Below are 15,291 nucleotides of genomic sequence, written 5' to 3'. Positions count from 1 at the left end.
CCTGTGCAGGGGGCTCTGTTTGGGGTGTGCCATTGGGGTGGCACTGCTCTATTTGGGGTGTGCCATTGGGGTGGCACTGCTCTGTTTGGGGTGTGCCATTGGGGTGGCACTGCTCTGTTTGTGATGTGCCATTGGGGGTGGCACTGCTCTGTTTGGGGTGTGCCATTGGGGATGGCACTGCTCTATTTGGGGTGTGCCATTGGGGTGGCACTGTTCTATTTGTGATGTGCCATTTGGGATAGCACTGCTCTGTTTGGGCTGTCACAGAAGGGTGACACTGCTGTGTTTGGGGTGTGCCATTGGGGTGACAGTGCTCTATTTGGGGTGTCACAGAGGGGGTGGCACTGCTCTGGTTTGTGCCATTGGGGTGACAGTGCTCTGTTTGGGGTGTCACAGGGGGGATGGCACTGCTCTGTTTGGGGTGTGCCATTGGGGATGGCACTGCTCTGTTTGGGGTGTGCCATTGGGGATGGCACTGCTCTGGTTTGGGGTGTGCCATTTGGGATGGCACTGCTCTGTTTGGGCTGTCACAGGGTGGGACAGGAGCTCTGTGCTGCAGCACAGCCCCTGTGGAAGGAGGGAGGGAGGGAGGGAACGCTGTGGGATTGGGCAATTTCATTCCCAGCATCTTTCTGCCTTCCCATTGTGAGAGCAACCCCTCCTCTGGCCTGGGGGTTCATGCTGAGCGTGGGAAGGAGTTTTTCCCCTGCTCCAGCAGCTCCAGCCCTGCTCACTGACCAAGGATTTAATAATAATAAATCCAAGGATTTATTCCCATTTGCTCTTTTCCCTCCCACCCAGCAGAAAACAGATTCCTGTGGATCTGCTGAGATCCCTTTCAATCCAGAGTGGAGATTCCACGTTTCTCCTCTTGGACAAAGCCCAGCCTGCCAGGCCCCACATTTCTGCCCCACATGAGCCTGGAGCTGATCCCCGTGGAGCAGAGGAGCTCTGTGGTGCCCTGGCTGTGTGTTCCCTTGGCAGAGCCTGCTGGAAAAGCTCTCTCTGTCCATGCAAACACGTGCACGTGGCGCCTTCTGCCTCCTCCATCCTCCCTCCCTCCCTCCCTGGGCTGGCCCAGCTGCTCCCTGCTCCAGCCAAGCCTCTGCTGCTGCTGCTGCTGCTGGCTCCAGCCCTGCCCAGGGGACAGCGTGGGTGCTCTGCTGCCTCAGCCTGCTCCAGCACCAGCACAGAGGGGAAAAGCTGCTGCTTCCCACAGCTGGAGGCTGAGAAACTCCCTGGCAGCTGTGGGGCTGCAGGGACAGGGGACAGATCCACCCCTGCTGCACCCTCTGGGTTTGCCAGGGGACAGGGACAGCTCCATCCCTGCTGGGGGATCAGCTGCACCCTGTGGGGCTGCAGGGACAGGGGACAGGGACAGATCCATCCCTGCTGCACCCTCTGGGTTTGCCAGGGGACAGGGACAGCTCCATCCCTGCTGGGGGATCAGCTGCACCCTGTGGGGCTGCAGGGACAGGGGACAGATCCATCCCTGCTGCACCCTCTGGGGCTGAGCAGGGGACAGGGGACAGCTCCATCCCTGCTGGGGGATCAGCTCCATCCCTGCTGCACCCTCTGGGGCTGTGCCCATCAGGGACCCTCACTGGGGCTGTGCCCATGGGGACAGGAGGTGCCAGGCAGGAGTGGCCCTGCTGAGAGGCCCCTTTGTGCCCAGGGATTTCCCCAAAGCTGCGGGGATGTCGCAGAGGGGCAAATCCGGGCTTAGCCCGCGCCCGGGGGGCACTGAGGGGGAGGCTGAGCTGGGGTTGCTTGGGCTGGAGGTTCCCTGGAGTGGAGCCCTGTGGGGGCTGGCAGGGCAGGGCAGGGCTTTCCCCAGTGCTGGGCTGGCAGTGGTGCCGTGGCACAGCCTGGCAGTGCTGCCACCTGCCCACCCTCCACGTCCTTCCTGCTCCTGTTTTCTCCTGCCTGGCGCTTCCTTGGGGTGCCAGGGCTCTGGCAGGGTGCTGGCACAGCTCTGCATCCCACAGCACCTTGGCTGGAGGGCACAGGGAGCTGCAAACCTCTTCTTGCTGCTGCTCTGGTGGCACGGGACGGTGAAGGGCCCCATTAACCTCTTGGGATGACTTTTGCACCACCCTGGCAGCCCCACTGTGCCCTCAGCTGTGCCCAAAAGGGCTGCAGGGCTCAGGGGAAGAGTCCCTGGGGCCAGCAGGACCTGGCTGAGGCTGGTGCCCACTGTGGGCATCATCCTTCCCCTCCATGCAGGGAGCTGTGCTGTGAGTCTGAGTTTTCCATGGCATGGCTCCTCCTCCTCCTCCTCTTCCTCTCAGGGACTGCCTGAAAAATCAGAGAAATCCCAGGAATATCCAAATTACCAGGAATTATCTGAGGATTTATCCCAGGAATATCCAAATTTTACCGGGAATTATCCTAGGAATATCCAAGTTATCAGGAATTATCCCAGGAATACCCAAATTATCAGGAATTATCCCAGGATTTATGCCAGGAATATCCAAATTTTGCCAGGAATTATCCCAGGAATGTCCAAATTGCCAGGAATTATCCCAGGAATACCCCAATTGCCCTATCAGCTGCAGCCTGGCCGTGGGTCCTGCTGAGGAGCCCAGGCTGGATGTGTTCCATTGCTAATTGGAGTCACTCCCTGCCATCCTCACCCGCTGCCTTTGTGCTGCCTGCTGGCTCAGGAAGTGTGGGATGCATCCAGAGGGAGGGAGGGAGGGATGGATGCATCCAGAGGGCACTGGCTGTGTGCTGGTGCAGCCCCCCAGGCTGGCAGGAGAGAATGAACCCCTGGGCAGGAGCAGAAAATGGGAATGAACCCTTGGGCAGGAGCAGAAAATGGGAATGAATCCCTGGGCAGGAGGAGAAAATGGGAATAAACCCTTGGGCAGGAGGAGAAAATGGGAATAAGCCCTTGGGCAGGAGCAGAAAATGGGAATGAATCCTTGGGCAGGAGCAGAAAATGGGAATAAGCCCTTGGGCAGGAGCAGGAAATGGGAATGAACCCTTGGGCAGGAGGAGAAAATGGGAATGAACCCTTGGGCTGCTGGGGGAGCAGCACAAACCTCAGTGCCTGCTGCCCTGAAAATAAACCCCTGCTTTTTTATTTTGTGTTGTACCTGCCTTTTTAGTGCTGCTGGAGCAATTGAAACAATTGGAGTAATTTGAATAATGCAGGGGATTTCAGTGAGGTGCAGCCCAGCTGCCCTGGGGCAGGCAGGTGAGGGTGGCACAGGTGACACCAGGTGAGCCCAGTTTGTGCTGTCACCACCAGGAGCCTGCAGCTCTCCTGGGGACACTGAAGGCGACCCTGCTGATTTTAGGGTGATCTCAGCCTCTCCCAAAAGCCTCTTGGTGGCAGCTGAGCCACCCCTGAGCTCCTTTTCTGCAGGGCAGAGATGGGCACGGGCAGCCCCTGGGAGCTCCTGGGCTTTGTGCTGCTGGGATGTGAACGTGGGAGCTGTTGGGAAGGGGGAGATGCCCTCAGTGCCTCTGGGCTGCTCCTCTGTGCTGGGGGAGTGCTGGCAGCTTTTCCTCTTCTGACCATGGGTGTCAGAGCTGAAACACCTCCTGGGAATGGGGTGGGTGGAAATTACAGCTGTGGCTGCATGGGAATGGGAGCAGCCTGTTTGCTGCTCCTGCCCAGGGATTTGTTCTGTTTGCTGCTCCTGCCCAGGGATTTGTTCCTGTTTGCTGCTCCTGCCCAGGGATTCATTCCTGTTTGCTGCTCCTGCCCAGGGATTTGTTCTGTTTGCTGCTCCTGCCCAGGGATTCATTCCCATTTTCTGCTCCTGCCCAGGGATTCATTCCCATTTTCTGCTCCTACCCAGGGATTCATTCCCATTTTCTGCTCCTACCCAGGGATTCATTCCCATTTTCTGCTCCTGCCCAAGGATTCATTCCTGTTTTCTGCTCCTATCCAGGGATTCATTCCCATTTTCTGCTCCTGCCCAAGGATTCATTCCTGTTTTCTGCTCCTATCCAGGGATTCATTCCCATTTTCTGCTCCTGCCCAAGGATTCATTCCTGTTTTCTGCTCCTACCCAGGGATTCTTTCCCATTTTCTGCTCCTGCCCAAGGATTCATTCCTGGCTGGTGCAAACCCTCTGCCTGGGGGTGTCTCTGGATGCTGGAGCTGCCCAGTCCCAGCTCTGCAGGAAGGGGAGGAACATCTGCTGCTGTTTGGTGGGGCTGGCGTCCCAGCAGCCCTGTCTCCCCTCCCCCTCTGTTATTTATAGCATTTCACCAAACATCTGGAATTTGAGCCCGCTCAGACTGACTCCAGACCGGGGAGGGGAGCGGGGGAGAGCGTGCAGGAGGGAGGGAGGGAAAGAGGGAACGAGCCCTGAGCCCTCCCAGCAGGGCAGGAGGGATGGAGAGGATGGATGGAGTGAGCTCCAAGCTCTCCCAGCAGGGCAGGAGGGATGGAATGAGCCCTGAGCTCTCCCAGTAGGGATGGATGGATGGAGGGAGGGATGGAGGGATGGATGGATGGATGGATGGAGTGAGCCCCAAGCCCTCCCAGCAGGGATGGATGGATGGATGATGGATGGAGGGATGGAGGGATGGATGGATGGATGGATGGATGGATGGATGGATGGATGGATGGATGGATGGATGATGGAGGGATGGATGGAGGGATGGATGGAGGGATGGATGGATGGATGATGGATGGATGGAGGGATGGATGGATGGATGGATGGATGGATGGATGGATGGATGGAACAAGCTCCAAGCCCTCCCAGCAGTGTGCAGGGACCTGCAGCATCCCATCCTGGATCTGAGGCCCAGCAAGGCCCTGGGAAGCCCCCAGAGCACCCTGGCTGTGCTTTGGCAGCCCTGGGGTTGGGGGAGAGCTGCCCTGTCCTCTCCCCACAGCGCAGCCCTGGGGCTGCTCTGCCTCCCCCAGCCCCAGTCCCTCCCTCTGTGTGGGTTTGAGGCTCCTTGGGTGTTTGCTGTCCCCTCTGGGGTCATTCCTGGGGAAGGGGAAGGGGAGGGAGCCCAGCCCTGCTGAGCAGGGGGAGAATGGAGGCAGCAATCCTGCTCCAGCCATGGCACTGTCCCAAAGCTCCTGCTCCCCTTGGCAGGGGCTGTGGGCACTGCTGGCACCACTGAGGGCTCCTGCTTCTCCAGCTTTCCTCATCCCTGCAGTGAGGAGGTTTCACCCCTCCCCTTCCCACAGTGGTGACAAAAACCTGCTTAAAGTGAAGCACATGCCTAAATCCTGCCCAGGCAGCAGCCTTTGAGCTTCCAGCAGGCCTGTGGTGATAGCAGTGGCAATGAAAGCTCACCTCAGCTCCCAGCAGGACCAGTCCTGCCAAGGGAGGGTGCCCCTGGCAGGGGGGGTAAATGGGTCCCTTGTTCTGGTGCTTCTGGGCCCTTTTCCTGCACTGGTTTCTCCCCTTCCTTGGCTCTTTCCAGGCTCTTTTCCAGTGCTGCCCCTCCCTCCTCTGCCTGCTGGGGCTTGGGTTGGGGTCAGGCTCCTGCATTTCTGCCCCCAGCCCTGGGGCTGGCTGTGCATCCCCTGCCCTGCATCCCCCAGTGCTGCTGCCTGCACTGCAGAATATCCAAAGGGCAGGGGATGGAGAAGGCCCAGCCGGAGGTAGGGATGCACAGCAGGGCTCTGAGCAGTGCTCTCTGTCCCCTCAGGACATGCCCAGGTGTCCCCCAGCCCTGGTGGGTTCAGCAGCTGGGGTTTGTTCTGGAGGGAGCAAAGGAGCCATTTTCTGACCAAAACCACAGGAAAAGGACAGGAAACACCATGGCTGCAGGCTGAAAGTATGTCAACAATGTAAATTAGGCAGGAGTGCTCCTGCCTGGGTTTTCTCCAGCCCTGCCAAGCAGGGATGGAAAGGTTTGACCTGTCCTGGGTGATCCTGGAGTGCATCCAGGGGCTGGGGTGTGACCGTGTTCACAGGGCTCTGAGGGAAGAGACCAGGATCTGACTCCATGCTTCAGAAGGCTTGATTTGTTATTTTATCATATGTATTATATCAAAACTATACCAAAAGAATAGAAGATTTCATCAGAAGGCTGGCTAAGAATAGAATAGAAAAAATGATAACAAAAGCTTGTGGCTTGGACAGAGAGCCTGAGCCAGCTGGGCTGTGATTGGCCATTAATTAGAAACAACCACATGAGCCCAATCCCAGACGCACCTGTTGCATTCCACAGCAGCAGATAACCATTGTTTGCATTTCTTCCTGAGGCCTCTGAGCTTCTCAGGAGGAAAAACCCTAAAGACAGGATTTCTCATAAAAGGTGTCTGTGACACTGCAGTTCCCAGCAGGAGCCTCTGGGCAGAGCCCCTGGGGTGGGCAGGGGGCCAGGCTGGTGCTGGGGGCAGGGGGAGGGGGTCCCAGGCAGGACTGAGCTGATAAGGAGCCCTGATCCCGGTGATTATTGTGGCATACCCAGGGGATGAGCTGGGTGCAGCTCCAGCAAATCCCACTGCGGGCAGGAGCAGGGCTGGAGCTGCTGCTGCCACCTGGGACACCCCAGGGCCACCCCGGGGACACCCCAGGGCCACCCCGGGGCCACCCTGCCCTGCCAGCCTGGCTGGGTGCCCCTCAGCAGGGAGGAGGTCGGGGGTGACATCGTGGCCAAGGCACTGCAGGAGCCAGCAGGACCCAGGGTGATGGTACCAGCCTGGCCTCGGCCTCTAGAGTAGCTCTGTGTGTGTCTGTGTCCCCCTCTTCCTCCTCCTCTTCCTCCTCCTCTTCCTCCTCCTCCTCTCCTGGAGGACCCAGGGGAGCTGCTGTCCATGTTGGCTCTGGTGTGGAGTATTTTATTTAATTCCTTTATTAGGAATAAAGCCCTAAACCGTGGCTTTCAAGGCATTTTAGCCCTTTGTGGGGCAGAGGGGCTGGGGACAGTCTGGGACCTCAGTCCTGGGACGTGGCCACCACCAGTGTGGGGACACAGGCCATGGGTGTGGAGAGACCATGGATGGTCCTGCAGCTTTCTGGGCTGGCTCTGAAATGTCCCTTTTGTCCCTGTCCCTGCTCAGGGTCAGGCTGGGGGGCTGTGGAGGTGCAGGTTGGTGTGGTGAGTCCTTTGGGACAGTGGTGACCCCGTGCTGGGCTCAGGGCTGGGTCACAGTGGCACAGGAGGGTCCCTGGCACCGCTGCTGAGCTGGGCAGGGGTTTTTGTAGGGCTTGGTTGGATGGCAGAGCTTGGGGGATGCTCTGCTGCCCCTCAAAGCCAGGAGGGGAGTTTGGCTCCCTTTGCTGCTCCTGGGAGTGGATTCTGCTTTCCTGGAGGCTGCCACGTGCTAATTAATGGTGTGGAACCCCCTCAGGGTTAATCAGGGCTGGGGACATTTGTGACTCCAGCCCCCAAATGGGAACAGCCCTGGTCACTGCAGGGGTGGCACAGAGCCAGGGCTGGGGCACCCCGGGGACAAGGTGACCCCAGGTGAGCACAGGTGAGCCCCTGAGGGACCCCAGTTCCCATCAGCAGCGCTGGGAACTCCGAGGGGAAATAAAAAATCAGATGCTGCAAAGAGTTGCCATGAGATTGTGAGAGCTGGCAACACCCAATCAGGTTTTTTTAAAATTTTTTTCTGAAAAGGTTTCATTGTTATTTAATGTCTTGTTTGTGCATTTTTAAATGGAGCAGCTTGAGCTGAGCTTCCGAAACCTTTTCCTTGGGAAATGCAGCAGCTTTGCCCCAAGCTGCAGCTCCTGGGCTGGGCTGTGAGTGCACTTCATCATCCAGGCAGGATTTACCTGCACAGACATTGCTGGGCATGGCACAGACAGGGATGGAGTGTGCCCTGCTTAATGCACCCACTGGAAGTGCCTGGATTCCTGGGGAGGAGGGAAAAAAAAAAATCTTCATTTTGCAGGGTTTTTTTTTTGGCAAAATCTTCATTTAGCAGGTTTTTTGAGGTTTTTTTTTTTGGTGGTTTTTTTTTTTTCCTGTGGCGTTTTTTTGGTGGGGGGTATTTTTTTTTTTGTTGTTTTTTGGGGGGTTTTTTGGGTTTTTTGGGGTTTTTTTGGGTTTTTTGGTTTTTTTTTGTGTTTGTTTGGTTTTAGTTTGGGTTTTTTTTTGTTGTCTTTTTTTGGGGGGGGGTTGGGGTTTTTTGGGTTTTTTTGGGTTTTTTTGGGGGTTTTTTGGGGTTTTTTTGGGTTTTTTGGGGTTTTTTTTTTGTTGGGTTTTTTTGTCTTGTTTTTTGTTTTTGTTTTGGTTTTTTTTTTTTTGGTGTGTGGGCAATTTTTGCCTTTCTGAGACAGGAAAAAATGGAGCTGAGTTTTGCTGCTTTGCAGCCTGCATGTGTCCGTAACTCGATCCTTCGCACGCAGCGCTGGCCGTGAGAGGGGAGCAGCCTCCCCGGAGCCCTTCTGGGCAGGAGCATCCCGGGAAGCCCCGACCATAACGCTGCTCCTCCAGGGAAACTCGCGTTTCACAGAGGCCGCATCCCCCCGGAGCTGGGGAAACATCTTCCCACAACGCAGCCAGGGAAAGAAACGGGGCAGAAGGAGAATAGAGAGGAGCTGGCAGGAGAGGCAGCAGCTCCAGTGCTGGGCTGTGAGCAGGGGCTCAGCTCTGCCTGATCCCAGAGAGCGGCTTTGCAGAGCTCAGCTCCAAAAGCTGTTTCTGCCAGCAGCCAAGGATTGCGTTAGCTGGGAGGTTTAAGAGCCCGGCAAAAGCCCTGGATCATCTCTGCAGGGGGATAAGCAGTTTTCCCCCAGGGTTTCTGCCCAGAACAGATGCTGAATTGGGATTATTTTTTTATATGTATGTATTTAAAAATAAATGTCTTGGATTCGTTCCAGTTAAGGGCCTTGAATTGAAGATTTTTGCAGTGGAAGCAGCACAAGCCCACGCAGGACGTGGCACAAATCAGCAGCTCCCAGCCAGGGGATCCTGCAGTGGAGCTTTTCCCTCTGGGGTTTATTCAGTGAGTAATTTGATTTCACTGCTGATCCCTGGAGGGACTGACCCTGCCAGGGTGTCCCCAAGGGATCCCCACGCTGGGACAGCACCTCCAGCCCAGATTTTTGGGTGATTCTCTGTGGTTTCTCTGTGTTGTCACACTGCTGCAGGAGCTCTGACCCTGTAGGGATGGAGCAGGAGGAAAATGGCTTTAGAAGGTCCTTTTTGAACCCGAATAGGTGATGCCAGGTGGATTTTGGTGATCCCAGCTGCACTTTGGTGACCCCAGAGGCGCTCCCCTTGTCCTGCACACAGAGCCCCGTGTGTCCTTTAAGGTCACTGCAGTTGAATCATTTCCTGTTTTCCTCAGAGCCTGAAGAGCTCGGAGGCAGGCTGGAAATGTTTGCAGATAGGGTGAACTGCCTGCTCTGGGGCCATGGGAAAAGTGCAGCAGGGCTAAAGGTGCACAGGGAGGGGATGGGGCTGCCCTGGTGTGAGCAGGTAGAGGAGGGCCTTGGAGCCCTGTCCTGGCTGGGGCTGTCACTGATATGATCATTATTCCCCTTTATGAACCCATCTGGGTTCGAGATACCAAGACCACCAGCTGGTTTTTAATAAAGAACTCATTTGCTGAGGGAATCTCTGTGAAATTCAGGAGCAGTTTGGAGTGTGCCTCCATGCCTGTGATGGGCACTGCTGGTGGTGACCCTTGTGTGAGCAGTTTTTGAGGAATGTGGTGGTTAAGGTGAGCAGTTTTTGAGGAATGTGGTGGGTAAGGTGCCCCTCCTGTGCCAGAGGAAAGACTCAATCCTGAGTGATGGGCTCTGGGGAATTCTGCTTGAACAGAATTGGAGATTGGACTTGGATGACCCTCAGTGGTTCCTTCCCTCCTGAGCCATCCTGGGTGTGCAGGCTGGTCATTTTGCATCCCTGATTCTCCCTGGACGCTGGGGTTGGGCTGCTCAGGCTGGTGCTGAGCCCTGATCCACAGCTGTCCCCCCTGGGCATTGCAGCCACAGCCAGGATTGCCCAGAGCAGCTGTGGCTGCCCCTGCACCCCTGGCAGTGCCCCAGGCCAGGCTGGGCAGGGCTGGGAGCAGCCTGGGACAGTGGGAGCTGTCCCTGCCAGGGCAGGGGACTGGAACAAGGGGATCTTTAAGGTCCCTTCCACCCCATCTGGAATTCTATGCAAATTCCATCCCCAGCACAGGGATCCCTGGTAGATCACTCTGTGTGACCCCACTCTGTTCTCCTCTGTAAAATCCCTCCTTGAGGGGAGTTGGGAGGTTTGGAGTTTCATGGTGCCTTTCAGCCAGGGGGGAAAGGAGGAGGAAATTGCTGCCTGGATTTTTAATTTGGTGGGAAAGGCTGTGAGAGGTTTCCCTGTGAATGTGATCCCAGGCAAATCCTCTCCGTGGGCAGGCAGGGAGCAGTGCTGCTCCTGCTGAGGGAAGGTTAAAACTCATCCAGGGGCGATGTTTCCCCTGAAGCCTGGGTGAGGATGAGCGCCCTGGATCTCCGAGGTGCCTTTGGCAGGGATGTGGTGCTGTGCCACAAGCTGGAGCTGCCTGGCACAAGGGCAGCTGCTGGGAATGTGGTGGCTCCTGAAGACCTGCAGAAAACCAGGAGTTGTTGCTCCCTGGCTGCCCTGAGGAGCCATAAAGCATTTTCCATGGCACGAGGGGAAGCAGTGAGCTCCTCCTGTGCCCCTGTGCTGTTCATCCTGCCCAGCTCAGCCTTCCCCAGCTGCAGGGAGCTCTTGGATGTTGGGGTTCATCCCCTCCCAGCAAGGAGGGACTGGGATGATGGCGCCAGTGGGTGATGCTGGTGTCGCTGAGACCAAGGGAGTGGCCCTGCCTTAAATACCTGACTGAGGTTAATCCCAGGTCTGGGTGGGCCTGGCCAGAGCACAGCTGGGCCTCGGTTCCTCCCTGCCCAGGGGGGTCCCAGCCTATGGGTGGATGAATCTGAGCCACTCCTGCTGAAGGAAATGCATTTTTTTGTTTTGTTTTCATTTTTCTGGAGTGCTTTTGGACAATTGGGTTTCGAAAATAGACTCAATGAGAGGAAATCCATTTGTTAAGCTGTCCCCAGGCTGAGGACGGGGGGCAGATACGGCGCTTCCTCGGGGCTCTATTTACAGTCACATCTGCCTGGAGCCACCCCAAAACCATCCATTAACCCCCGGGCCTCGTCTCCCCCACCCTCTCCTCCATGAAGCAGGACCTGAACGGCCAGAAGGAGCTGTGCCCACGCCTGTGCCACCTGAAGAAAGGCCCCAATGGCTACGGCTTCAACCTGCACAGCGAGAAGTCGCGGCCGGGGCAGTTCATCCGCTCCGTGGATCCCGACTCGCCCGCAGCCAGGGCAGGCCTGCGGCCCCAGGACCGCCTGGTGGAGGTAACAACGAGGGCTCAGCAGCAGGGTGGGACCCTGGGCAGGCTGGGACAGCCCCCAGCCCATCACCTTCCCCACCTGATCCTCCTGTGGTGCTGTAATTGGAGGGCCAGGGTTGGCACGGCTGCTCCGGCTCTGTGCTCGCTCCTCTCCTCCAAGTGGGCATTTGGGAGCTCTGGGTGGGATTACAGAGTAGAAACTTGGAGTTGTTCTTAGGCTGGAAAAGCCCTGCAAGACTGCTGAGTCCTGCCATTGCCCCAGCACTGCCAAGGCCACCCGTGTCCCCAAGGTGCTGTGCTGGCTCTGGCTGGCACCAGGGAGGGTCAGGCAGGTGACTGTGGGCACAAGGCCAGGCTGGTGCTGCCCAGCTGAGCTGATGCCCTGCCAGGGAGTGCTTGGAAACATAGGGGAAGAGGCTTTGCAGAGATTTTAAGACACAAAATTATGGAAGTTGGTGGGGGGGGAAGTGTTCTTGGAAGCATCTTGCTGGTTACCATGTGCTGGACAGCACTTTTTGCCCAAGATGGGGCTGGGAGTTGCCCTCTCTTTGGCTCATGTGTTGTGTTGTTCTGGAGAAGGAGGTGCCCCATCCAGAGCTGCCTGTCTGGGCAGACACAGCAGCCATCACCCCTTTCCCTGTGGGAGCACATGAATATTCCCTGCTGGGCAGTTCCCCAGGAGGCTGAACCCCAAAACCACCCACAGGGACCGAGCTGTGGCCTCACTGCCGGCTCAGAGCAGGAATGGATTGGCACCCCTGGAAGAGAGTGAGCCGGGATAATCCTGAGAGCAGAGCTCTCTCCTGCTTTCCAGCCCCATGAGGAATTAGTCCCCAGGCAGTGGGAGCTGTGCCTGTCCCCAGCAGCTCAAAGTTTAATGCTGGGAGCAACGTGGGGCCAGGCCGGGCGCGGGGCACGGGTGGCCAGGCCGGGCTGGTGTCACATCCAGGGGTCCTGTTATTTATTGATGGCCTTGGCCCAGGGCCTGGCACACACAAAGCAGCTCGGGGTGAGCTGGTGAGCTCAGGAACCTGATCCCCTCCCTGCCTGCTCTTTGGGGCTGGGATAAATATTTGATGTCCACAGGCCTGTGCCAGGGTGGGGGCAGAGCAGCCCTGGCATGGATTGGGGTGAGCTGGAGTGGCAGGACAGGGATGGAGCAGGGCTGTGAGCTGGCAGCTGAGGCTGGCAGCACCTGGGATGAGGGGCAGAGCCTGGAAGGGGTTGGAAGGGGCTTCTCCTCAGCCCAGCCCTTGCAGCTGTGCCCTGAGGAGCAGGGGAGCCTCCTTCCCTGCAGAGGGGATCCCAGAGTGAGGAGCCCAGGCTCTGCTCGTCCCTTTGGATGAGGAGGAGCTCTGGGTCGTGCCGAGGCTGTCGGGCCCCTCCCGGTGGGACAAAGGGTGATTCATTCACCGCACAATGTCCTGAGTCACCATTGTCCCCTCCTGCAGGAACAATCGGGCTCGAGTTCCCTGGAGGTCCTGGCTCGCACGCAGGGCAGGGCAGGGCAGGGAGGGATGAATCCCTGCCCCGGGCACAGGGACTCGCCCATCAGGGGCACAAGAATCTCAGGTTTCCCTCGCAGAGCGATGGAGGATGGCACAGTGATGCCCCAGGACACGGGGGTGCACCCAGCCCCCTGTGCCCACGGGGAGCCTGAGATCTGGGGCACATCGAAGGGGAAGGCTGGGCTTGGCAGCACCAGAGAGGGCAGGCAGAGGGTTCTGGGGGGAGCCTGGGCTGTGTGCTTGCCCGTGGATGTGTTTGGGATGCAGCCAGAGGTGTGAGGTAACACAGAGGATGCTCTGGGGGGGCTTAGGAGAGGGGGAAGGAAAAAGCCTGTAGCCTTCCTGTCATCCCAAAGGAATAAAGAAAGGAAAGAGCCGTCCCTTCGGGAAGGAGGGGGTCTGGGAGGCTGGGTTTGGGCTGTGATGCTGTCCCTGTGCAGGTGAACGGGATAAACGTGGAGGGGCTGCGGCACTCGGAGGTCGTGTCCCACATCAAGGCCAGGGAGAGCGAGGCCAGGCTGCTGGTGGTGGACCCCGAGACAGATGAGTACTTCAAGAAGCTGGGGGTGACCCCCACGGAGGAGCACAGCAAAGGTGAGGCCTTCCTTTGCCAGGGTGACTCAGGGCTGGGGTCCCGGGAGCCAGGCACAGTCACGTTTCCCTCCTGCCTCATCCCTCAGTGGTTTCCTGAGCACCACCCAGCTATTTATAAATACTGAGAATACACCCTCCCCCAGCCAAAAAACGCTTTGTTGCTTTTACCCGGTGAATGATTAACTCTGGAACTCGCTGCCACCCGGGCGCTGAGGTGTGCTGGGCTTTGGGATTCTGGAGCACAGATACTTGCATGTATATACCCAGCAAAAACTGACAGTAAGGTTAGGACTAAGTCTTTTGTCCTTGGCTGTGTGTGGCAGCCATCTCGACATCTCCAGTGTCATGCTTTTGATAAGCTACAAGAACGTGAAATTTGGTGGGTGGGTGGTTGGGTGATGATTTCTCATCATCACTGGGGGGACCCTTCAAAGCCAGGTTGGACAGGGCTGCTCCAGTGGAAGGTGTCCCTGCCCATGGTGGGACTGGGTGAGCTTTAAGCTCCCTTCCAGCCCCAGTCACTCCACGATTCTGTGATGCCCTGGTTGCTCTTTGCTCCAGCCAGGGAGCCCGTGGGCACTGCAGAGTCCCCGTGCAGAGGGAAGGGCTCCATGCCAGCTGATCGGGCACGGCTGGGGCAGGAATTGTTCTCCTGGCTGCTGGAACCTGGCAGGGAGAGCTGCTCATCCCCTGCCCAGCCTGCCCTGCTCCAGCCTGGCTGTGCCCTGCTCAATGGGCAGCTCTGTGTTCCCAGCACAGCTGCTCCTTATCTGACTCCCGGGATGCTCAATGGGCAGATTTGTCCCCAGAAATGGGTCAGGCACTGCTGGGGAGCCACAGGGTGTCAGATGCTGCAGGAGGAGCAGGGGCTGGCTGCTGGCACTGCCACAAAGGAGCCCTTGTTCCAGGAGGGGACTGGGGAGGGAGCCTGGGGGCTCCAGGCCCTGCATTCACAAGGAGCAGAGTTTGGCACCTGCCAGGTAGCAAAGGGCTCTGGTAAATTCTGCTGTTTGCTGGGCGAGAGGAAATAATAATAATAATAATAATAATAATAATAATAATAATAATAATAATAATAATAATAATAATAATAATAATTGTCCTCTTGAACTGACCTGCTTTGACCTCAGACTGACACTTCCCAAGCCCTGCAGTTCACCCTGAGCACCTCAGCCTTTAACCAAATGAGTGGCTTTTAGATGAAGTATTTCCAGATATGGCTAATGTGGTTTTGAAGTCCAGTCCCACTTTTCTATTCCTTGTCATCTGAAGCTTTTCGTTTCAATAATTTAAAATTCAGCTACTTATGATACCAGAGACATAATCATCACTTCTGTGTGAGCTGACTCTTCTGATGCTCATTGCTCAGAGCTTATCCTGCTCTAAACACGAGTCCAGCATTCACTGCAATAAAATATTTATTTATAATATGTCTGCAATAAAATATTTTTACTGCAATAAAATATTTATATTTATAATATATCCGTGGATCCCAAAGCCACACGGAGGTTTTTGCACCAGCACACTCTCAAAATCACACTTTAGGTTTATTTTTCTGCTTTGCCCCAGAAATTCCTGCAGTCTGCAGTGATGCAGCCCCCAAGCAGTCCCTTGGGAAAGCATCCATGCTTGACATGATTCAGTTATTAATCCTGTCCCAATTAACACATCTGTTAGTCTGGGACAGTGACACAGTAATGCCTGGGGCAATGACTTGATCGTGGTGACTGGCAGCTTAAATGCAGAAAATTTGCCATTGTGTGGGCTATTGTTAGAATAAATCATTGGAAGTGAGCAAAAAAAAAAATTAAATTCCAGAGTGCCTGGAGAGGGGGTTGTGTGGCAGACACTGCTGTGACAACACCATGATGGAGATTTTGATGAAGATTTTTGAGCTGACTTTTAAGATTTTTGATTAAAGAATTTATGAAA

General features: G+C 56.3%; 1 protein-coding gene across 2 annotated transcripts in view; it reads left to right on the top strand.

Moving 5' to 3' along the window:
- The window catches only part of NHERF2 (NHERF family PDZ scaffold protein 2), a 36,453-nt gene that overhangs the window by 15,995 nt on the left and 5,167 nt on the right, over nt 1-15,291 (top strand). Inside the window, exons 3-4 of one of the 2 annotated variants that reach the window (XM_054644098.2) lie at nt 11,085-11,261; nt 13,206-13,359. In XM_054644098.2, coding sequence (XP_054500073.1) covers nt 11,085-11,261; nt 13,206-13,359 — 331 coding nt within the window. Of the gene's footprint in view, nt 1-11,081; nt 11,262-13,205; nt 13,360-15,291 lie in introns of both variants that reach the window. The other variant, XM_054644097.2, reaches the window with a different exon arrangement.

Source organism: Agelaius phoeniceus, chromosome 16, assembly GCF_051311805.1.
Source record: "Agelaius phoeniceus isolate bAgePho1 chromosome 16, bAgePho1.hap1, whole genome shotgun sequence".
NCBI classification, from domain to species: Eukaryota; Metazoa; Chordata; class Aves; order Passeriformes; family Icteridae; genus Agelaius; species Agelaius phoeniceus.
The sequence above is the reverse complement of the archived record's forward strand: the minus strand, read 5'-3'. Positions and strand labels throughout refer to the sequence as shown.